A 24,357-nucleotide genomic window follows, 5' to 3' on the forward strand; every position below is an offset into this window, starting at 1 on the left:
AGGCTTTGGCGACATCAAAGAAAGAAATCGAAAACCCAACAACATCTTTTCCTTGTATCCTCCATTGTACAGGGTGCAATATTATAACATGAAACTGGTACTGTTTCTTCGTGTTGCCTACTTTTCAGTTTTATTTCTGACTTATCTTGTCGTTTTTCGATCACCATTTTTCAAAACGTGATAATGATTGTACCAGTAAAGCGAAACGTAGATATAAAACGAAATAAGACAAACTAAATTTTCGTTGAAGTGATATTAGCAACAACAGTTTACATTTGCTTGGAGTCGTTAATTGGCAAAAGAAATTACAATGGAGATTGAACGCAATTTAGCTGTTTTGAGCGCCACTTACAAGCTGCAGCTGCAGCTGAACTTCAAGTTTAAGATAAAAGGTGTCGAATTTCAATGTGAGTTGACGAAATTACGTCCTTTGTAACAGTAATAAGTGATTTGTGCGAGAACAAAAAAACTGTAAAGACACTTGAAAACGTCACACATTGTCGTGAGCCAGTGTGGAAAATCACCGAACAAAAGAATGCACTGGACACTCGAGAGTAACACATGAGTGATGCCATCCAAGAGTACCTCTGCAACCCATTAGCGTCGTCGCACCCAGGGTCAAAAATTGATTCAACTCAAGGTAGTGTGCTAAGTTTCGCTTATAATTTGCCCAAGCAAACTTTTTGGTCATATTTTGACACAATTCAAACGAAGAGGAAAGCATTCGAGTGAAAATCTGTAACGATTTTCATGACGTATAATGGGTTGTTGATGTCGTCTTAGTAGCTATAACTTGAAATATTTATTCCAGCATTTTTGTTTTGTCTGTGAAATATAGTATAGTTTGTTGTCTTACCATTATATACACTGTAGCTTCTTGTTTTACTGTGAAACACAGCTTCTTGTTTACTCCAAAACTGCATAAATGTCAGGCTTTTTATTTGTCTAACCAGTCAAATGTTCAATGGTACTGTTGACAACTGAATCTCAATCCGAAATAGCATTATTGATTTGTCGATAATAACATAGCGCTTTGTAGACATAACGATGTATCTGCAAGGCTGACGATTTAAATTTCCAACATACTTTACGGAGAAGTATAAAAACTATACTTGTTTTCTCGAAAATAAATAATGATAAGTGTCGCAGTTAGCTGTTATCGTTGTCGCAATTTTTCTATTTTAGTTTGATTTTTTTTTGGAGGGGGGGGGGGGGGGGGGGTGCCGGCTCTAGCATTTGGGAAGATGACATAATTGGAAGTACAGGAATAAGGCGACATTCTGAGACGCTGAATAATAACAAGTCGTCGATCGTTCAAGACAACAATTAATATTTAGATTTAGGCCTAACACAATTGCTAAAGGGATTATCGCTTGAGATCCTTGAAAACATACTATTTGGATGTTTACCCATTTTTTTAATGGGATTAAAATTGGACTGGATAGGCAAAGGTATACTTTGAGATTATTCGTTCCACATCTATGTTTAGGCGTGAAGTTTGGTTCGGACATGGATGTAAAAAATAGATAACGTCATATCCCAGCTCTCGCTGCATAGACAGTCTAAGCTTTGACGGCAAACGCAGAAGAAACAAAATCACTACACTCTCTAACGCCTGATGGCGCAGTCAGAGTTTCAAAATGGCTGCGCCCAGTTAGTAACATTGTATTGCAACAGTTTTCGCTAAACATTGTCCAAGTGACAGAATTGTGGCCATCGTTATGCGATTTCAAGGAGCCGCCGAGAGACAAGAGCTGTTCTAGATACAACCACGGCTGCCGAAATATCTCTCCTTTGACAGTTTTATTATTTTGAAATGGCTGAATCAGGTCCATTGCCATCCCCAGCTCACTCTCAGTCATCGATGATCGACACTCCATCATCGAGTTTTTCTAGTCAGACTTTCTTACCACCAGTTTCCCAAGAGCAGGCGTTGATGGAGACCTTCTTTCACGCCCTCAGTCACTTTGCCTACGACAAGGCTAAAGAGTGTGCTGTAAGTATAGTTGAAATTTAACTAGCCACAGGAGCAAGGGACCGTGGGCAAGCACATTTTATATACAAGGTTTTATACCAATTGCAATGCCAAAGCCATTTTTACCACCCAATGTCAGGGCCAAGGTCATGTTACAGATATGTACGTAAACACCACCTGCGTTACCGCCTAAGTTCATCATAAACTACATTAATAAGTACACTGCCGCTCAATTCACTCTATAATAGTTACCAGTCACTTTCGTCGGTGTAGTCCATGAGCCAGATAGGTTATTGTACCATTTGGGTGGGCAAATTCCACCATACATTTCTGAAAGCCCAAAATCTGAACTTTCTGAAAATCTTTGGTGGACAGGTCGCAGAAGTAGCTTTCTGTCTCAAAAGTCGTTGTCATGGCAACAATACTTACAATCTTAAAAGCTAAGAATTTTAGATAAAACTGATTTTCTAGGGAACGGTAAAAGATATTTACGTGATTTCAAGACAGACACTGGTACCTCACATCAAAGCCTTTCAATTGACAGCATGACCTTGAACATTCTGGGTCAAGGTCAATAGGTCATGCCCATAACATCTCAGAATTTCGATAAAATAGAGCATTTTCATAAATACTTTTCTGCTACATTAACATAAAATATGATAGAAACTCAAAAACTTGTTCAGGCCTAGCCACAGATATGTGCTCTTCGAAAATTAGTTTGTTATGTATCAGGGATGTTGTTGGTAGTGAGTAATTACCAAGGCAACCATCAGTGTGTTTTCAGTTATACATGTACTCTATGAGCAATGCCCCAATTATGGTCAATTGGTACTATTTGGGCAAGCAAAGGGCAATCTCACACTTTTTATATTTTTGAAAGTTGAAACTCTGAATTTTCTGAAAAGTTTTGGTAGCTTAGTAATGGGTGAAAACCGTTGCCATAGAAACAAACATCTGAATTATTTAGAAAGTACAATTGTATACAAAAGTGAATATCCTGCTTTATGAAAATGTTCATACCAAAATTGATAACATAAATAGGATATGTTACACATTCTAACTTTTACTCAAGATGTGACCTTAAAGTCAAGGTCAGGCGTACATAGCCAAATGAGGTCAAAGTTCAAAACATGGAAAGTTTACATTTCAGGTGGCTATGCACAGAAATAGTGTCTCTTTTGTTGTGCACTTTTTGACATTTTCAAGCAAGGTGCACTCTTGTCAGCAAAGATGCACTCTTGTCTTTGATAAACGATACATGTGACCACATTGTCTGATGCTCTTTTCAAACCAAGGTCAAGGTCAATGTAAGAACAATGTTGAATATAGAATAAAATGGTGATTTCTATGGTGTAACGTATATGTTTTTACACGGAAAGAGTATTTTATGGTACCAGTTTGTATTAAACATCATAATTATCAATGATAAGCAATATCATCAAGCTCATATTTAGCTAACAGCCTACAGCTATTAGCTATAATAGCTATACGTATTGGCCAATAATGTATATCTTCAGAATTTTCATACTACTGTAAACAAACATGTGTCATTTTAATGTTTTTTCGAACGTTTACGTAAATGCAAAATCATTAGTGACATGACATCAGAACTTTAACATGACAATTTGAACACGTACTGAGCCCAGTACTTAAATATCACCCTGATGACCCTCTACGTTTTCCCCTGGCATGGGTTTTATCAAAATACAGTACCAGTTAATTCTTACGTACATTAGTCAACCACCACTAACACCCTATAAAGCATTTCATCAGAAAGTAGTAATATCTGGGTAACAATCTTTACATTGATCCTCATTATTATTTTCTTCTCCATCATCATCATCATCATCATCATCATCATCATCAGTAACCTAGCTGTTCTTCAAACTCAACAATATTTCCATATGTCAGGAGATTATATATACCGGAGTATACCTTATTCCGTTTACCAGACATGACATGGCGGAAATTTGCACTATTTTGAACATTTACATGCCTCAAACTCCAACAACCCTGGTATGCCCCTTATAGATTTGATTGACAAACAACGGTCTTCAATAACCCAACCATACCCTTCATGAAAATTTAGTAAAGGAAGCCTTGCTTGTCATCCATATATTATATGGATGACAAGCAAGGCTTCCTTTCCAGACAGCATTCTGATAGTTTGCACGCAAAGTATGCATGTAAAGGCAATCCTCACAAGGTGGTAGTATACTGACGTACTGATTTATGTAAACAAGGTGAAATTGCCCAAAATCACATTTTTTCATGCCACACCACCTTAAAGAGGTCATCAGACGTCTAAACGGTATTCTGGTGCTGTGAGGTAACAGCAGCAGAATACCGTATAGGCGTCGGCGTACCCTACATCTGATTTTAATCAGATTCATGAGACAACCCGTTGCTGCCCCAGTTGTGCCAGTGGTTTTCGGATTGACGTATTCCTATGATTACATGTATAGGGCTCCTCGGGTACTTAACGCAGATTACTAAAAATGGACGCTCATCATGAAAATCGACGCCGAACAAGTAAGACAAGGGAATGCTTCTGAAAATGTATAAAATTATCAAATTAAGCGATCTAGATCTGCGTGTGTATGCTACTCAGCTGTAGAAAGTCTTAATTTTGAAATTGGCGAAGGTTTAGACATTTAATTTTATGGAACAAGCGGACAATGTAACCAGGGCAGCTTGTTGCTGACTGCATATCAACGCATTATATCATCGATATCAAGACATCAACTGTTAACCAAACGCTTGAACAACACTAACTGCGCATCGACGTAATGTTTATCAGATATTTATCAAATTTCCGGTAACGTTGTATTAGATATGTTGCTTTGGGTCAATTTTGATGGGGGCAGCTAGCTGGCAGGGTACGCGTACCCATTCCGGACAAGTGGTACCAAAAGTATTTCGTGGTTCAAGATTACCCCATTGCTTTTGTCATTTTTGATATATCCCTTGGACCTGGTAAATTTCTTAGTTACCTTGAATGATAATGATTATTGGACCTGTTTTGATGTCTGTTGTTTAGTAAATTAAAAATAAACTTTCAGAACCACTTGCATGGCTTCATCTCCTAACGGAAGCCTGAGTGGTAAATGGACAGGCTACACAATTTTTTCTTTTACCTAAAATGTGGCCAGATGTCACGCCCTGCTGTCAAAAGTCAGTGGAAAACTCTGAACAATAATAGTTCTGTTATTCAGATTCTGGGAAAAAATCTTAGCGTCAGTAATGTGCCAAAAAATAAAGACAGCTAGGGTGGTTTTTTTACTATTGTCCTGGGACATATACTATTTTGAGATGAGAAATAATGCCAGCCCACACATTTTAAAGAACAAAAAAAGAAAACTTCGGCGTACTTTTTAAAAGAAAACTAGGCAGAAACGTAAAACGACATATATAGCGAAGGAAGGAAATATTTTCTTCTTGGCCGAATCTTCGTCGGAACATATTTGACGGGTTTGGAAATGACGTGAATGGCTCCAGCGGAATCAGATTCACTGACAGCTGAACGATAACGACCTAACGTCGTGTGGACGGCAATGAACGACTCTGGACATTTACGACCATACAATCGAATTCCATTTTCCAAATATTTTGTTGCACGGTATCGGCTCTTTCCTTGACCAATTTTCTTTCCTTGACCAATTTTCATTTATGTGGGGAAAAATACTGAACTCTACAAGTATCTCCATCACAGCGCTGTATCTGAACTGAACTCCATCTTGTCACTTGTTTACGCCCCTTGCTGCCCTTCAGTCTTACAAGATATGTTCATATTAGCCATGATATCGAATATTTGTCGAATATTATAACAACGAAACATAAGCTACGACAAATTTTCCAGCTGCTGTCGCCAATCACGACAAGGTAATGTTGGTAAAGGTATGCCAGCTATCAAACACAAGCTCAGACTGTGCATTCTGTAAAATCAAGGGCAAGCCTGTGGCCTCCCGAGGCTTGCCTTTTGCTGCGTTAGTTTGTCAGGTACTATCAAGCAGTAGACTTTAGGCCAAACATTAACGTCTTGGGAAAATGTTGTAGAAAAGGATGATGGCTATAACGTCTAGGGGTATTGTAGCAGCAGAAGCACACTGCCATCGCAGCTGCTATACTGATGTAGGGGTTCTCGTGTTTAGCCCCTTTATTACATATTTTGTTCTTTCACAAATTATACATCTTTTCTGATAGACTCCAGTATTTACATTGTAGCATCCCTTTGTGACACGCTAGACTCAGATTGCACTTAATAATAGATTGAACTGAATTTATTTTCACATTCAAGTCTACTAAGTGTTTTCTTGTGGGAATACTTTTTCTCCTCGGTCTAGATTATACAATATGTAATACAGTTTCAAATTTGCGAATTTTGGTTGCTTTGAACAAACCTTTCCAAAAATTGAGTTCCCGAGCTTATTAAGATGTGAGCCATAGCACCTTAAATGATACGTGGACGTAATATTTGCACATTTTTCGCCCGATTGTTTTGATTAACATCCTCTGAAACACCCATTACGTTAGATTTAACAAGAATTTTCACAAACTAAATCGAGACAATGATATTGCATGAAAAAAGAAATGCCACTTAATCTTTTTTACTTTATTGAAATATATATTAAATTAAAGATTATTTAGGAGGTGACTAATTGTATTTTAATCACCAAAGGTTAAGTGAATTTCCATGTCTGAAAAAATAAGTGAGTATATGACTCACTTTTCCAGTTTTATAAGAAATATCGCATGAAGCTGAATTATTTTATATGTTGATGATTTCTTTGTTACTTAATTACTCGGATATTATATGCGCATGATATGTGTATTGTACATGCCTAGACAGAATTCAAAACTGTTAACAAAAGGCGAATAGACAGATTCAAAAAAGGCGAACTGAAGTTGCAATTCTACTTGCTGTAGCAACATGTGTAACATTGAAACCGACAGTCATTAAATCAGCGCAACAAACTGGACCAAGATATTCACGACACAGCGATCATTTTTCAGGAATTAAGGTGGTTACGCAGTTTTTACCTCCGCTGTCAGTGACGTGGAGCATATCAGATAGGTGGATTGTCCGTCGTCACCCGTCATCTATCAACAATTGTTTTATTCTCCAAAACTGCTGGTCTAATTGCTTTCAATACTGGTATGCAACTCATTTGGCTGAGTTCAGTTAGATTTGTTCAAATCATGGTGAAATTTACATATTTGTATTTTGGGCCATTTCTTCCTTTTTTCAACTTTGAAATGTATTATGTGGGTTCCTAGGGACAACCTGAGTGAGGTTATTTAAGTTGAGAAGAAAAGTTTCGTTCTTGAAATTTTTGGGTCTTCTTTCGTTTTTGTTTGAAAAACACAATTTTCTCACAATTATCTTTAAAGGTTCCTAGGTATTACTTCAGTTTCTTCAAATTTTGCTAATACTTGCATATTTATGGTAGAGATGAAAAACAAGAGCCCATTATTATATAATAGTAATACATGCATTTGCAAGGATGTCCTTGTTCAGTGTTCCTAAAATCAACATAAGCAGATGTATCAGTATTACAAAGTTTATTTACAAACAAAACCTGACCTTTTTTATTTTAAGCAATACATAACAGCAGAAGTCTATCGGCTGCTAGGCCTCTTGTTAAAGCTTTTCCCATGTGACCTAAGCTCCGCCCAATGGAAAATAACAACCAAAAGCATTTATCTGGAGATACATGGTAGCTCAACATGAAATCCGGGAAAAGTTATAGTATAAATCGGTATCTCTGAGATCAGACTACTTGTCTACTCGTTGACAAGCTTATAATCATCTCCAACTAACTACGTTGGTCCGACACAGATACTCATTTTTGATAAGTGAACATGTTACTTCAATCATGAAAACAAAAACATAAAACTTTGCCAAATTTTGTTTTTAAACAATCAAACACACTTACGTATATTTGCCTTTTGACCTCTTTTACTGTCGATATGACTTTAGTTGACATTGCTGTGTACTTAGCACACAAAAGTTATGATTTTATAATCATTAATATACATGCAAAGGTATGTCCAATGTCGCTCTATTACTGTATCTGAAAATGCATTGATGGTTGCTATGGTGATTGCCGCCCTGTCAACAAGGTATATGATAAAAAACACTAGTATTTTAAAGAGATCGCATTAGCTCTTACAGCTGACTAGGTTTCATGTTTGTACTTTTTGGTTTGGTAAAAATGTTGCAAAGCTAATTGCTAAGTTGCTGAAGGCAATGCCTATTGACCTTGACCTGCAAATCTAAAGGTCAAGGGGTCTATTAAGAAGCAATGCGAACTATTGATATGCATTCTTAAATCAATCAAATGTCTTTGTCGTGTATTTGAAAATCTATTTTACATAGTATGCTTAATTTTAATGCTTTTGAATGCTGATTCCATGACAACAATATTTACACTGAAAGCGTTTTCGGCAAACTGTCCAATGAAGATTTTCTCAAATTCAGATTTTCAGGTTTAAAAGGCGGCTTTGTTCCCCACTCGAGTCAAATGGAAGCAAATTGACAAAATTTGGGGTCTGGCTCATAGGCTACATGCATACTGAAAACACACATATGGTTGCCTTGGTAATTACTCACTAACGACATCATACTGATACAAAACATACTAATTTCAAGAGCACACATCTGTGGTTATTGTTGAGCAAGTTTTTGAGTTTCTATTATATGTTATGTAAACGTAGAAGAAAATATTTGTGAAAAATGCTTGATTTTACAGAAATTCTGAGATGTTATGGGCATGACCTATTGACCTTGACCCAGAATGTTCAAGGTCATGGGGTCAACTGAAAGGCCATAATGTGAGGTACCAGTATGTGTCATGAAATCATGTAAATATCTTTTGCTGTTCACTAAATAGTCAGTTTTGTATAGTATTCTTAACTTTTAAGATTTTTAGTATGGTTGCCATAACAACAACTTTTGAGACAGAAAGCTACTTCTGAGACATGTCCACCAAAGATTTTCAGAAAGTTCAGATTTCGGGCTTTCAGAAAATGTATGGGGGAATTTGCCCACCCAAATGGTACCAATCGACCATTTTGGGGGTCTGGCTCATGGACTAGTGGGCCCGGTGACTAGTTCTTCAACTTTAAAGTACACCTGTAATTTAAAACAAGCACCTTGAAACCACCTTTTGGCAAAATAATATTATATTCGTTCTGACTGATTGTGTCATGATTCGAGATACAAAACGAAAGTTACTGTAGGGCCAAAATGTGATAAAGTTCCATTTATTTTTTGGACACCTGAAGAACGATTGCCCTAATCTACAGTGTGAAGATGCTGGGCTTTTCTTAGGGCCCTTCAATGCCTTTATTAAGCAACTTGACCCTATAGGATTAAATAGATTTGTAAAATTCTTAAAGCCATAGTTTTGAAACCCACGGTTGGAAGCTGTTTTGCCACTGGTCTCGGCCTCTCATTTGAATGTGGACTATTGAATTTTGATGAAGCAGTCCTTGTCAATTTCGGTAAACTCAGTTTATTTGGTGAAGAATCCTAATCCTAATATTCTAACCATGTTTGTTCTCTAATTGCGGACAACAATACACCGATACATCGGGATACGAAACAGTAGGTACCAACGCGATGTAAAATGATACAGTCTTCATGATGAAGACTGTGTTGAAGTTTGGTTTTCAATAGCACATTGACCCCATCGGGTGATGTTGATTTGTACAATGAATAACTGCAGGTCCAGTCTTCTGTTTACAGGCAGTTGATGTGAACAGATTTAAATGAATAAATTTCATTTATGAACTTTTGTCAGTATTTCAGATGGTCCCTTTTTGAAATGCAGAATTGACTCAGCGCAGACATTTTACCCAGAGAGTCACCCAGTCCTGCCATAACCTTTTCATCATTGGTTTGGCCAAACTTAGCCTAGATTCTTTCCGTCCGCTTGCCTCCGTACCTCCATCCTCCGTGGGGACGGAGGTACGGAGGCAAGCGGACGGAAAGAATCTAGGCTAGGCTAAACTCTATCCTTTCAGTCTTGTAGCCATGGCGCGCCCTAGCAACAATGTCCAAAAACGCGCACTGCGGGTCACCTTTGGTGCACTCATGTGTCGGCTGTGTTCAAATGGGTGTAGTCTGCAAGTAATATCTGTTACTGACGATGGCCTTTGTTTTGCATGATGAGTCCCCGTTTTGCATTTTGAGGCTCAGGGTATGTACTTTCAAAGCTGTGATTAAAATAAAAGTAACTAAAACGCTGCACTTGAATTGATTGAAGTCTGACTGAGCTCTGAATTGAGACAGATTAAGGCATATAGCACGGCCCCCGATAGATTGAATTTTGTTTTGTGAAACTAATTCATAATAAAATAATACAATGTTTGATTGACAACTGATGTATGTTGTCCCCAAATTGTGCAAAATGTCCCCAACATCAAAAAGTAGTGGGACCAGTGTCCCCTGGTTTAAAATTCCTGGCTGCAATACTGTTGTTTACAATGGTCACCATGGTGAGAGTGGGCCTGTGTAAAATGTAAGTGGGAAGGGATGAATGAGTAATGGAAAATCTTAAATTTGTGAAGTTCTGTATAACATTGTCTGTCATTATGACGATTGTTGTTCTGTATTTGTGTTTGTTGTTTCTAGGACAGAGAAAGAGATGCTCGAAAGAACACGTGTGGCAACACGTGGGGTAACATGCTGGTTGCGCTATCACAGTTGGCAACTGCAGAGAAAACATTTGTGTCTCTCATGTTCCTAAGTGCTAAATGGTTTGCAAGGAAAGATGTAAGTAACAAACGCAGTGTGCTGCCTCAATGAACTAACAGCATGAAGGAAAACAATGCAAAGACGTCATGTGATCAAGCAGATTTAACCCTTTTCACCACTGTGGTTTGGCCCAAACCCATTGTTATCAATGCTTAGTGTTGATCTGTTGACAGGAAATGGGGGTGACCGTGAACAGTTTAAAGGTTAACCTTTTGAGAGCTGTAATTTCCTCCCACCCCAAAATTTTAGTGCAACATTTTACCACTTTTTATGAATTTTTCTGTATGTTTTTGATAATTTTGGACCAAATGGACATCATATTTCATTGGCTACAATTTTTCATTAAACATTTTGCAAAAAATCTGAAAAAAATTGACTGGGGTATGTATTTTAAAAGAGACAAAATTGACTTCGGTGCTCAAAGGGTTAATGATGTATGTTGATTGTGATTCTTATGCCATGCCTGTGTGCAGCTAGCCCTTCCTTTATCAACAATTAGAAAAAGTCTAATTTTGTAGACTTGCTGTGTCGATTCACTTTGTGTAAGCATTTTTCAGAAAACTGTTGAATTCACAGTGAAACACAAGTCTCACCAAACAGATCCTGCACCAGTCTCAGAGCAGGTACAATACTGCGCATACAGCTCTATCAGCCTGCAGGGCTGTAATGAAAACACATTTAATTTGTTGTAAGGTATATATTCATTTAGTAGGGCCTGTAGTTGATATAGGATATTCTGAACTGTGATAAACAGCCATGTCAGAGATGATAGAAATGGTGATGTGAAATCATTTTCCCGCACATCCCTGTTACAGCTGTGTGTTCAGTACTGTAACACAGGTGTTACCCACATAAGAATTACAGTGGAAAGTCTAACAGGTTTGCACATTACTGTAGTTTGTCATGGTGTTGAGCACAGACCCTCTGCCACGGCTGTGAACAGCAGTCCTGGTACATGAGCAGCATTGCAAATTCCTGTTACAAGCATGTAAAACACAACCATTGTACATACACCTGTTACAAGGCTGCCAGGTATATAGCTGGCACAGGAATGTACTCCTCAAAGCTGTGCTAGGATACAGCACAGCCCTGTGCCAGGGAGATGCTCCTCAAAGCTGTGCTAGGATGCTGGCACAGCCCTGTAGCAGGGATGTGCTCCTCAAAGCTGTGCCAGGATGTTTGAACAGCCCTGTGCCAGGGATGTGCTCCTCTAAGCTGTGCTAGGACGCTAGCACAGCCCTGTAGCAGGGATGTGCTCCTCAAAGCTGTGCTAGGATGCTGGCACAGCCCTGTAGCAGGGATGTGCTCCTCAAAGCTGTGCTAGGATGCTGGCACAGCCCTGTAGCAGGGATGTGCTCCTCAAAGCTGTGCTAGGATGCTGGCACAGCCCTGTAGCAGGGATGTGCTCCTCAAAGCTGTGCTAGGATGTTGGCACAGCCCTATAGCAGGGATGTGCTCCTCAAAGCTGTGCTCCTCAAAGCTGTGCTACACAGGAGACCTCCAACATCCTAGTACTAGGATGCTCACATCCTAGTACTAGGATGTGCCAGCAGCCTAGGAAACGGAGCACATCTCTATAGCAGCTATGTGGCCCTCACCTCTGTAGCAGGGAAAATTTTCCCACATCCATGCTACAGAGGTGTGGGCCACATAGCTGCTACAGGTGTGTGGATTGTTGCCTATGTACCACGGCTGCTGATCACATCCTAGGACATGGGTGTGGATAGCAGCCTAGTACACTGATGTTCACACCCCTGCTACATGACTTCCCACATCTATGCTACACAGGTGTGGAGAACAGCCATGTAGCAGCTATTCACTCACCTCTGCTATATGACTTCCCACACCTATGCTACACAGGTATGCACACGGCTGCTACAGGGGTGCGAGAAAAAGAGCTGCTACAGGGTGTGCACACAGCTGCTGTGAGTAAAAGGGCTGCTACATACTTGTGAACATGGCTGCTACACACATTCACACATAGCCGTTACAGAGGTGTGAGAAAAAGGACTGCTAAAGGGGTGTGCAGAGGAGTGTGAGAAAAAGGCTGCTACAGGGGTGTGCACAGGCTGCTACAGGGGTGTGAGAAAAACGGCTGCTCCAGGGGTGTGAGAAAAAGGACTGCTACAGAGGTGTGTGCATAGCTGCTACAGGATTGTGCGCATAGCTGCTACAGGGGTGTGAGAAATATAGCTGTAACTGATGTGTTGCTGAAATGTGTGTGACAGGATTGTCGCTCACACACCTTCAGCAGCCCTGTTTTTTCAACTGTGTAGCATAGCTGTGCACAGGTGTGGTACATGGCTGTGAAATACACCGCTGCCATTATGCTGACACCCCTGTAACAGTGACAATTTTTCTAGGCTGGTACAGGATGTGTTGCTCCATAGGGCTGGTACAGCTATGCCCACAACCATGTAGCAGCCTGTGACTGTTACAGGGGTGTGGGAGGTCTCCTGTGTAGGATGTTGGCACAGCCCTACAGCAGGGATGTGCTTCTCAAAGCTGTGCTCTAGAATGCAGGGGGTGCGCCAGTGCTCAAATTTATGAACAAAGTATCAAACCTAATCGAGGAATTACATTCACATTCAAAATTGTCGTCAGTGATTGGACAGAACAAACAAAGACAAAATAAATTCTCAAGGCCTGTGTATAACATAATATTAAGTGCAGTAGACAATGGAATTTAAAAAATATGCTTTTAACCATTTCAGACACTGAGGACAACTTACACAACCCTGCTTGGTGACTTGAAGAAGATTGAGGAGCTTGGGAAGAATGCCATGGGTGGTACAGCACCACAGTTTGAAGAGCTGCTAGCTCATCTGTGTGGACAGCTCTGTCAGTACATCAAAGCCAGACAAGACATCATGGACTTGTATCCTTATGCCGTTATTGAACACCCTTCCATCCCTATTTCTTGGGAATGGATCTTGCTAGACCAATAGGCCAAACCCGGAATTCGAATCGACCACGGTACAAACAAAGCCATGTGCGCAAACGCGCACAGACATACGTGTATTTCCGTACGTGTTCAGTACACATGTGGGTTTGTTTGTACCGGCATCACGTGATTATTTGGGCGTACTGAGTATGTAGAACGGCGTACGCATCGCGTCTTTTTTATTCCGGAGTAGAACCATTGAATGAACATATGTTGGATCATATCAAAGGCCTGACATACATACACACACACCACACACACACACACACACACACATATATCTATATATATATATATATATATATATATATATATATATATATATATATATATATATATATATATATATATATATATATATATATATATATATATATTATACATCTACCATCGAGAACAATAGAATTTAGCGTGCGCTAAAAAAGCCGTACGGAACGCGCGCCCGTTCCGTAACACGTACGGTTTCAAGGCGCCCCATTCCCTGCGGCTGTATCTGCACGTTCACTGTAGAACGGTTTCAAGGGACCCCTTGGACGACTGCCAGAACAAGTCTCGCGCGCTCTGTACGTACGTATGTGTGTAGTGCACACACTCCAAAACTTGCAGAAGCGCGTCCGAGGTAGCGTTCCACACTGGCTCGATAAAATCAGAAGAAAAATTGTTGACATTGCACGAAAACGTTCACTACTCCGACATTTTGATGCCCCGATCAGGAATGTAAGATGTGTAATAATAAGGTTATTACGAAAATAGCGCAAAGGATGCACTCGGACATTGGCGCCGCGCATCGCCCTCCGCTTCGCATCGGGCGATACACAGCGCCAATGTCCTCGTGCATCCTTTGCCGTATTTTCGTAATAACCTCATATTACTAGATTCAAGGGACAAAGTCGCTCTATTTTGAGCTTTGTTCATGAATTTTGTTTTGATGTGGAAAGTAGTTTGTGTTGTTTGACTTCTTGAAACATTGAAATACTGGTCAACTGTGCACAATTTAAAAACTCTTCTTCCTACAAGACAAGATTAAACATTCAGTAGTAAAAATCAAGTTCCATGCACAACCGTCACCATGCATATGGTTAAACATACACTGTGACAAAAGTTGAACCTCATGCAAGCTTTTGTAATGACATCTTAATTAGCAGTGCCTTTCATATAGATAAGAATAGCAGGTTTTTTGCATTCCAATATTTGGCAATTTTTTTATTTCGTGCAGTCTGCATGCTTTGGGGTTTTTCCAAAATAAATACACTTTTTTATCAGCTGACCTTCATGTTTTATCAAAACAAGTATCACCAAAAATTTATTTTCAGCAATATTTGGTCTGCAGACTTTTTTCAGTTTTGAACGACCCACTCCACAGTTGTGATATTCATTTGTGACTCCAGTCAGAGATTTTTGAAGGAGATTTATATTTTGCCTTAACAAAACATCAGCTATGAACAATTGTCCAGCCTTGGTAGTCACCGAACAGATATCAACTATTGTGATGTGGTGAACATCATGACAGAACACAGTCAGAAGTAAGGACCGTATAGATTCACTTTCTTAGCATGTCAAATTTCTTTCCGTATTCTTGTAAAGGATTTCCAGATAGACTTTGTATCTTCCGTTCCGTTTATTGAAGTTCCTCATGATCAACAGTAGATATTTTTTTGTGCATACACATCGATGAGCTTTGAAGGTCCACTTATATCGTATCATCTCACATCTCACACAAAATAACAAAATACTAATGATACACTGATTCTATACAGTATTCTGTTCAGTGACATGGAAAACAGTCTGATGCTAAACACGATAAATAACGATGGCTATCAAGAAGGCAAACTCATAGTGCAAGGTTTATGACAGCTATGTTTGCAGATACATTGTTACTCAACAATGTCAATTGAACTAATTGGCCACATTAGCTGTAACTGGTGGGAAGGTGCTGTTTTACGAACTTTGGCTTTAGATCAACTGGTAGGAGGTCAAAAGGGCCCGGAGCAGACCTAAATTGTTCAGTTACAAATTTTATGTCAACTCTAAACCCACCTCCCTGACCTGACAGACATTAATCTGCCCCAGTATTTATTCATTTATTTATTTATTTTGTTGTCTTCAGACACAGCAAGAGTTTTCACCATCCAATCCTGAGCCCCCTGAAGACGTCAATCAATCAGGAATTTGATTGTCTACAGCTGCTCTTACAGGCAGAGATGGAGATGTCACAGTGGAAATTTCTGCCAGCTCTATTCAAGTTACATGATGTCACAACCAAGCTGGACACATGGGGTATATCTCAGCTCATTAAAGAGGTAATATATATTATTGCTTGAATACACGGGTTTATGTGCCGAGAGCAGGTGACAATTTGCCCGACGCAAGGAGGGCAAATTGTCTCCTGCTGCAAGGGCACATAAACCCATGTATTCAGGCAATAATATTTTTATTACATGCCTCTTCACAGTTCATGCTATATGACATTTAGTTACATGCAGGGGATTCTCAAACAATTTTACCATTATCGATCAGCATCAAACAGATTTTAACGAAAGTCAAAATAGCAGGGCACGCATGGATATGCATGGATATGTCTACCTTAATGTCGAAGGGTTTCACAGGACAACTACATGTAGCTGTGGAAACCGGTTCGTACATCGTTCACACAGCCCACTGACTCCCCAGATGTTTCTATTTAAGGTAGAACGCGCCTCAGGGACAGAAATTCCGGCCTTCAAATTTTATCAATTTTCTTCTGACCTACCACTTGTTGGGGCTCATTTTGAAGCTCTTGGTAAAAGAAAAGTTTTCACCGTCTTAGTTTTTCGAAAATCGAAAATTTTATTTTTTCCCATAGAGTTAACACAGGGATGGCGGCCATTTTGAATTTCAAATACCGAGCAATCGCAAGTTATTTGTCTCTGTAGTACCAAAGTTTGCACGGTGACCCCTGATTTTTATTCTTGCTTTGGTAAGAGAATGATTGAAAGTTTCACTGAGAAAAGTTTGAACAAAAGTTTAAGTCTTTCACTTACGAGGTCCATATTACCTTAAATCAATGCACTAATTTGCACTCACATCAAGGCATGTAATAAATTTATGTGTCTATCCCTGTCAAAGGATAGGGAACAATTTGTATCTGATATTGCTGAAGAAATTATCACAATTATCTGAGCTGTTTTCAGAGCTCAGACATTTTAAAGTTTACTGGAATTTGCCAAAATTTCACCTGAAATTTTAAAAATTATCAGTGATTTCCTGTCATACAAACATTTCTTTAAAAAACAGACCTTACCTACATTGTATATGAATTGTACAGTCACACTAACAGATCAGAATAAAGGTATGAGATCAAGGGCATGTTAAGAAAGTACAAGGCTGCGCTGACACATAAACTACAATTGATTTATAATGTATTTGGGCCATGCTGTGAAAGTTTTGTCCTGATGAATGCAAGGCTTAGCCCATCTAGAAGTCACTGATAAATGTTGCAATTTCAAGTAGATTCTAAAACATTCAAGCAGTCTGGCAAATTGCAGTAATTTCTCTACTAACTGGTTTAAAATCAATACTGGTTGTGATTTTAAGCCAACCACTGAGTTGGTATCATAACTTGGACACTGCCATGATAATGGTGTTTGACACGTCTCTCAAATGACCAAAATTTTGATTCATAGACAAAGAAGAAACATTCAAGTTCATCAAAGACTGCAGCAGTACCTCCTATCTATCAGTGGTTGGTGAAATACAAGAATGCACTCATGTCAAAGGTAAGGCTACAGAAATACATGTACAGTAGCTTGGTTATTTGGATGGAGCGCCCTCTATAGCCATTGATTTGCTAGCTAAATTTGTCATGTGATACTTCTTGGCCAATCAGCATCATGCATTGCTCTGGCACTCTGATTAAAATGGTGAAACTGCCATCGTTATCATTGCACCAATATAAGGTTTCCTTTCCGTTATTCTCAGATATTTATTCAAGATTTTATGTGTGTTGTATATGATTTCTTCATTCCAGTTTAGTCTGTACTTCCATGAAGTTCTCAGCAAGCAGGCTCCACCTGGCGATGTGAAGAGCCTCATGTCCAAATTGCCAGTAGACTACTATGCAAAGTAAGTGGTTGAAATTCTCTTGTAACACAGTGACAATACTTGTACAAACTCAACTACCAACATCAGTATTTAAGGTACAACGGAAGACTCAATCAATGAAATTTGACTCAGACTTTTGTGTCTTTTGTATTGTTTTGTTTTAGCAGTTAAAAAGCCATAGATGTAAGATTTTTTTTTTCGCTGCACTTTTAGTGAGCATCATGCACTATCTGTGATCATATAATACCAGTATATTGATGGCGCAACAACAGAGATCTGATAGGTCAAGACGTGAAAATAACCATGCTATATTCATGATTGGAACACAGGCAAGCTTTCAGCCAGAGAAAAATTCCCCTTTTGTCATTTCATGCCTGAATTTCACTATACTGTTACAATATCATAGCAATAAACCACGGAAGCAATTGGCATGCCACTTTCTATTGACCAGGTCACTCCAATTATGCACTCGCTATCACTCATGCATATATGTCTTGAACTGAAAAATCTTGAGGTGTATCATCGCTGGGTGTGGTTTATTGCACAAATATTTACCATTGATAAGGATTCATTATCATCTAATTTGCATATCAACACATATAACACACATATAGTACATATCAACACAGTGCATAAATGGACACTATTACAGCTTGCTTCAAACATTTGATGCCCTGAACATTTTGCTGCAACATAGCAACAGATACACCACAGAGAGATAACTATAGAAGCAACACTGATATGTCAACTTCTTTTTTTTTTCTTCCAAAACACTAGATTTATTGCTTTCCACAAGAAGACAGATGCACTGAATATCTCCTTAGTCTTTGATTTGCAAGGCTGTGAAGATACCTACAAAGGACATGGATACCACCACCCAGAGTTCCTCTTTGACCGGCCCACTGGGTTAGACAGTTACCCTGCCATCGTCAGCTATCCAAATGTAAGTACCCCTGCCATCGTCAGCTATCCCCATGTAAGTACAGGTGTTTGGGTTGGCTGGTGGACCATGGAAAATTGAAACATGCACATGCGGAACAAAACTCATCCTGTTTCACCTCAAACTCATTCCTTCTAAATGGATGTTCAACAGTGTAAAAATCAGACAACAAAACTGTCACTAGAACTTCTTTCAAACATGGTAAATCGTTGAAATAGGTTGTTTGAAGTTTAAACCTATATATAGTTTTTGAACTTCCAAACATTTCAAGAGAAAATCTGAATAATGATTGGGAGTCAAGTATATACACAGTTTCCATGACATACATTGTAACCATGGTATTTATTTAGTACCATTATACACAATAATCAAAATAAAACTTAACCCTCTAAATGTGGTGACTTTCATTTTTCGTTGGCTTCTTTCACTTAAGCACAACCACTAGGTGGTGTTGGGTTGTGTATTTATAATGCAATCTATTTTAGTTTTGTCCATGAGTAAAATGCCTTTAACAATTTTGTCAAAATTTTTGAAATGATTTAGAGATTGGTTAGTTGGCGTGAACAACCCTATATTTTTGCCAATCATCATTATCGTCCTCATGGTTACAGTATTACATCTGTACGCATGTTTTATGTCACGATGCTTGCCAAGGTCAATACGCTCCAAGAAAAGTCCTTTAACTTTAAAGCTTCCTGGAAGTTCAGGATCAGAGAAAAGTTCCTCAAAATGAAATTGAGTCATGGAAAGTTATGGAAAATTGATGAGCCACCCACAGTGGTTTTTTAAAAAAATCATGACATAATAGTCATTATATCATAAATATTGTATATAAAATGATATATAAAATTATATACATGTATTGTAAAACTTATACCTGGACAGTGGTTTTTTTTGGACCTCAAAAAGTCCTTGAAAGTTGTTGAAACGTCCTTGCAAGTTCTTGAATTTTAAGCTACTTTAAGTGTATGGACCCTGAGATAAGTACAGTGGCTGGATGTGTACATTTGCAGGTAAATGTATGTATTTGTTTGTATACACTTTGCTCATGTACGTATTTTGGATCATATACATGTTGGCTTTTGAAGTGATAGTTGGTGTTCAAGCTAGCCTTCAACCCAAAAGACTTAAACTTTTGCCCAAACCTTTCTCAACATAACTTTAAACCATTCTCTTTCAAAATCAAGAAGAAAAATCAGTGGTCACTGACCTTGCTACCGTAGAAAATACTTGCCTTAAATTTGCAGATATTTGATATTCGAAATGGCCATGATGCATGTGGTAACTCTATGGGGAAAATTAAATTAATTTTGCGATTTTCACAAAAATAGGCCAGTGAAAATACCTCAAAATGAGCCCAACAATCGGTAGACCTAAAGAGTATTGTAAAAATGCACAAAAGCAAGCATACACTGACAATATTTTACCTTGTCAGACTCAGAGTTCTCAAGTGATCACAATGTGACTAGATTAGTTAGTCATTTCTTTGCATTTCACCATATGTTGCAGGAGAGACCAGCCAACCATTGGCCAAATGTAGTGATGTTGATGACCAGTCGAATGACAGAACTCAGCTCACATGACAGAGTTCTCTATTTTTATGACAAGGTATGTTCATTCAAGTTTGTGAGTTTGTGAACTGTTAAAGCAAAAATAAATTTCAGAACAGTGATGCTTTGAACCTAATTTGTAGGTCGTCAGTAGGGAAGGGGTGATGTAGATTAATGATATGTAACATACAAATACTGACATCGCAATGCATTGACAAAGGTTGCATGGAGATGCTACAGTGTGTTTTAAATCAGTGCAGCAACTGTGTGTGTGAGAAACAATTTTAGATTCACCGAACATCTAATCTAACTTTCAGCTATAATTGTTACTAAAAACAGCTACATTGTAGATCAAGCGTAATCAACTATTAGGCTGTTGGTCTAGGCAGAGTTGCCCCATACTGATTTACTGTCACTAATCAATGAGTCAGTGACTTTGAAATGTGTGGTAACACGCAAGCTAATCATTTATATAACAATGTGTCTGTTTCACATACAGAGTTGTGGCACTGAATTGAAACCCTCTGTAAATCATGCACAGACCCCTTGTCCATGCCTGTAACATGGCCTACATATAATTTGTTCATAACCCTAGATACACTTTTCATCATCAAATCAAATCATTGTTTAACCAGTATAATCTGAGGGCATGTCCAGGAGGGTTTACATTTACCAGCCTCACTGAACCTATGGTAATCTATTGTTTCTTCGTTGTAAATATGCAGTTTCAAAAACTAATTGTGTAATCTAGCGGTCAAAAATCTATAAAACTTGAAACAGTCTGCTGGTGATCCCATGCTTTTAACCCCTTGACTACCAAGGCCAATGTATTCCTATATACCAGGCCCCTTATGTAAATATTGATAAAATCTGGGGTGTGGTCATTGCATGAACACTGCTTAGAGTAAAAATTAAGTAAGTACCAATAAACCATATATTTTCTGAATCAGCATGAAATTTCCCACTTTTTCATACATAAATTTTGTATTTCCAGGTCACGTGACTGATCACATGACACGTCATGTGACCAGAGTTGGCAAAGAATATGAATATTTGAAGCATCAGGACGTGTTTTGAATCCATAAAATGATGCAAATTTGAATACAGTTGCAATTTTCATGGCATTGTCTTTACACATATGTAATAATAACTACCCTTTACTTTATTTATAGATACATGTTCCTATTTAAGATTTTTCTCACAAAAGGCAGAGTAAATGAACCATAAACATCAGCATCTGACATGATTCTGTATTTGAAAATCAACACATTTTATATTTGTAAACACCTGCTTTATGTCTTCCTTGCAGAAAACATGCATCAAATGGTTATGATTTATCAAAAAATTTCACAATATTTAAAAATACATTTTAGGGAACAACATATCACATGACCAAACACATGACCAGTCATGTGACCAGTCACATTGATAATATGGCTGCTGTAAAATTTAACTGGCTTATAGTAAAAAACTGTATTTCCTCTAGTTTCATTCACGATGTTACATATAAATCATTTGTTTTCAATAAATAAACATTTCATATCATTAAAAAAAACCCCATAAACATCTTCGCGATCGTCTGTACTTCTGAAAACTGTAAACAATCAGCGCGACGCTTCAGTGATCAGCCTGACCTTTCAGGGTCGAGGTCATGGGTCACGACATTTGCTTCCGGATTTTGGCCATACTCCGACGTACGGGGGGCGCAATCACATTCAGGCCAGATCGGAATACATCAATCTTAGTTGCGCTGCGTGCCGGTGCCGAAATTACGGGATTTTTAGCGACAAAAACGAAGCAAATACGCCTATTTAACTGTGCCGGATATTTCCGGCACTCAAGGTATATGGTAATTCAATATGGCGCCGGAAATATCCGGCGCCATAGGTAGTCAAGGGGTTAAAGGTACATCACATGATCTGTGTTCATGAATATGCAACATGATTATCATAACATTTGCATAGTTGAATGATACTCATTAATTCACTGTGCATAACTGAATACGATTAAGTCATACTTCATGCTTTGTTAGGAAAATAGGTATTTCTGTCGTCTCATTTAAGAAGATAATCAAAAAATTTGAATTTCATGCTCATTCAAATTTGTCTGATTTCCTTTATTTGCATTACACTGCATATTAATTTATTTTGTCCACTAATTGTTTTCCAGCAATTTCAGACTACTTATTACATTTCCAAAGTTGATGTCAGGATGACACTTGTGATTATCTATGACACAAAGAAAAACGAAAAAGATTCCTATGTCAACACATTTATGACAGGTAAGTTCATGTATATTGTGCCTTGGGGACAGATATTCAGACTCAAATTTTCACAAGACTTTTCTGGTCCACTGCTGGTGAAGACTCATTTTATATATTTTGCAGTAAATAAATTTCACCATCTTGTTGTTGTGAAAATTGAAACGTGTAATTTTTCTGCCATAGTAGAGTTGACACAGGGATGGCAGTGATTTTGCATTTCAAGTGTTGTTCAGTATTAGGTAATTTGATTTCTTTTTGTCAAATTTTTGATAGTTACCCCTTGAGTATTATCTTCTTGATTTGGAGAGAGAATAATTAAAAAAAAATGCTTGAGAGAAGTTTGTGCAAAGGTTTCAAGTCTTTCAGTTTCAAGGAGCCTACTAACTTAAAAAGGCTGTAAGAAATAGAATCAAATATACAAACAATACTGAAGCAATGTGTATATGGGCTGACACTTCATTGTAAACTGATTTTCAAAATGGGAAATACAGAAAAACTTTCAGCAGCTGTATGTGCAAAGTCTTTCATTTGTAAACTACCCGGTACATAGCTCATCAGGTTTTCAGTGATCTGTTAATTCATTTAAAGTGCTGGTAACTTGTGAGTGTTTATGCACAATGTTATTTCTATCTGTCTTTCTGCAGAGATGAGCTCTCAGTTGCGAAGTAACAAGTTATTTGCAAGTCTGAAACCAGGATCAAGGAGCTGAAGCTGCCCCTTGGCAATAAAGACAAGAGACTTAGCATTTATGGCCGTTGGTGGCGCAAGACACTAGTCTCACTCAATTTTGTTGGATAATGCAAGACCAATGGCATCCAAAACTGTCACTTCATTGACACTATGGAATTCTTTGGCAGAATTTGAGTATTTGAAAGAAAAATAGTATATCAGGGAATTACAGAGACACTGTTTCTGGAAATATGTAAATAAATGACTGGCTATGGAAGAGTTTGTCTTTGTGAATACTGAAAGATGGTAAACTGATTGACAATGGCGACTAGATTTTTGTTGGCAGAAAGCTTAGCTTTTGCCATCCATGGCCATATATTGGCAGTGGGAGTTTGGGTGATGCATCATGGGACTGGATCGTGTTACAATATCGATTGTGTTAAATTTCCTTACAAGGAACTACATGTGCACTGTTGGACCATTTATGGTGTGCAAAATAAGTACTTGCAATCATAATTACTGAACTTAAAAAAATGTCAATTTTATCAAAGCACTGCGGCAGCACCCAAACTGTGTAATATGCTACACAAGTACAGCAATATCACGATGCTTAGTGGACTGGAGATGCTTGATAACATTGAAGAAAAAATAGTTTTGGAAAGGAAATACAAAAAACACCAAATTAAAATTATTTTAAGTAGTTTTTATTATGAAATGCACACAGTTGGTTATTCACATGACTTAACCCTTTCACCACCATGGTTCCATCCAAACCCATTGTTATCAATGGTGATCTTGGACCTGTATACAGGACTGGGGGTGAAAGGGTTAAGTTATTAAAAACTATACATTAGAAGGATGACACCATTCCACAAGCTGTGAAGAAGGTATTGCTACCCTGAAATTGCAAAGAATTCACAAATAAGTTATCTCAGTGTACAGTACACAGGGGAAAAAATGTGTTCAATATCACAGGTATGCCATTAAAAATTAATAAATATCAAAATTTGATCAATTCATTGGTAAACATGGCTTTTGGATATATTTCACATGAAGTCGATTCAAGGTCAAATTTGCTCTCAGCAAGAAACATTGAACAATGCAGACTGTGAAAATGAATAAAAAGTTACACATTGAGACCCAGACTGGAAGATGCATTGCTTGAGGGCGCTATT

The 24,357-nt window shown here is 38.2% G+C and overlaps 1 protein-coding gene across 2 annotated transcripts; it reads left to right on the forward strand.

The window, feature by feature from the left end:
- Positions 1-524: 524 nt before the first annotated feature.
- Positions 525-23,459, forward strand: LOC139115157 (KICSTOR subunit 2-like). 2 transcript variants are annotated; one of them, XM_070677072.1, is made up of 11 exons: positions 525-640; positions 10,614-10,754; positions 13,451-13,614; positions 15,117-15,203; positions 15,788-15,980; positions 17,343-17,435; positions 17,687-17,781; positions 18,538-18,703; positions 20,210-20,308; positions 22,420-22,531; positions 23,158-23,459. In XM_070677072.1, exons 2-11 carry the CDS (start codon positions 10,665-10,667, stop codon positions 23,220-23,222), a joined length of 1,164 nt encoding a protein of 387 aa, XP_070533173.1. In that variant the 5' UTR covers positions 525-640; positions 10,614-10,664; the 3' UTR covers positions 23,223-23,459. The 2 variants fall into 2 exon arrangements, with proteins under 2 accessions (XP_070533173.1, XP_070533172.1); XM_070677071.1 differs by lacking the exon at positions 525-640 and adding an exon at positions 1,618-1,996.
- Positions 23,460-24,357: the final 898 nt, after the last annotated feature.

Source organism: Ptychodera flava, chromosome 17 (genome assembly GCF_041260155.1).
Source record: "Ptychodera flava strain L36383 chromosome 17, AS_Pfla_20210202, whole genome shotgun sequence".
NCBI lineage: Eukaryota > Metazoa > Hemichordata > Enteropneusta > Ptychoderidae > Ptychodera > Ptychodera flava.

Coding starts and splice junctions, on each gene's coding strand:
- LOC139115157 (XM_070677071.1), top strand. CDS start 1,817: ATGGCTGAATCAGGTCCATTGCCATCCCCAGCTCACTCTCAGTCATCG. Junction 13,615..15,116: donor AGACAAGACATCATGGACTT/GTATCCTTATGC, acceptor ACAAAACATCAG/CTATGAACAATTGTCCAGCC. Junction 17,782..18,537: donor CCAGTAGACTACTATGCAAA/GTAAGTGGTTGA, acceptor CCAAAACACTAG/ATTTATTGCTTTCCACAAGA.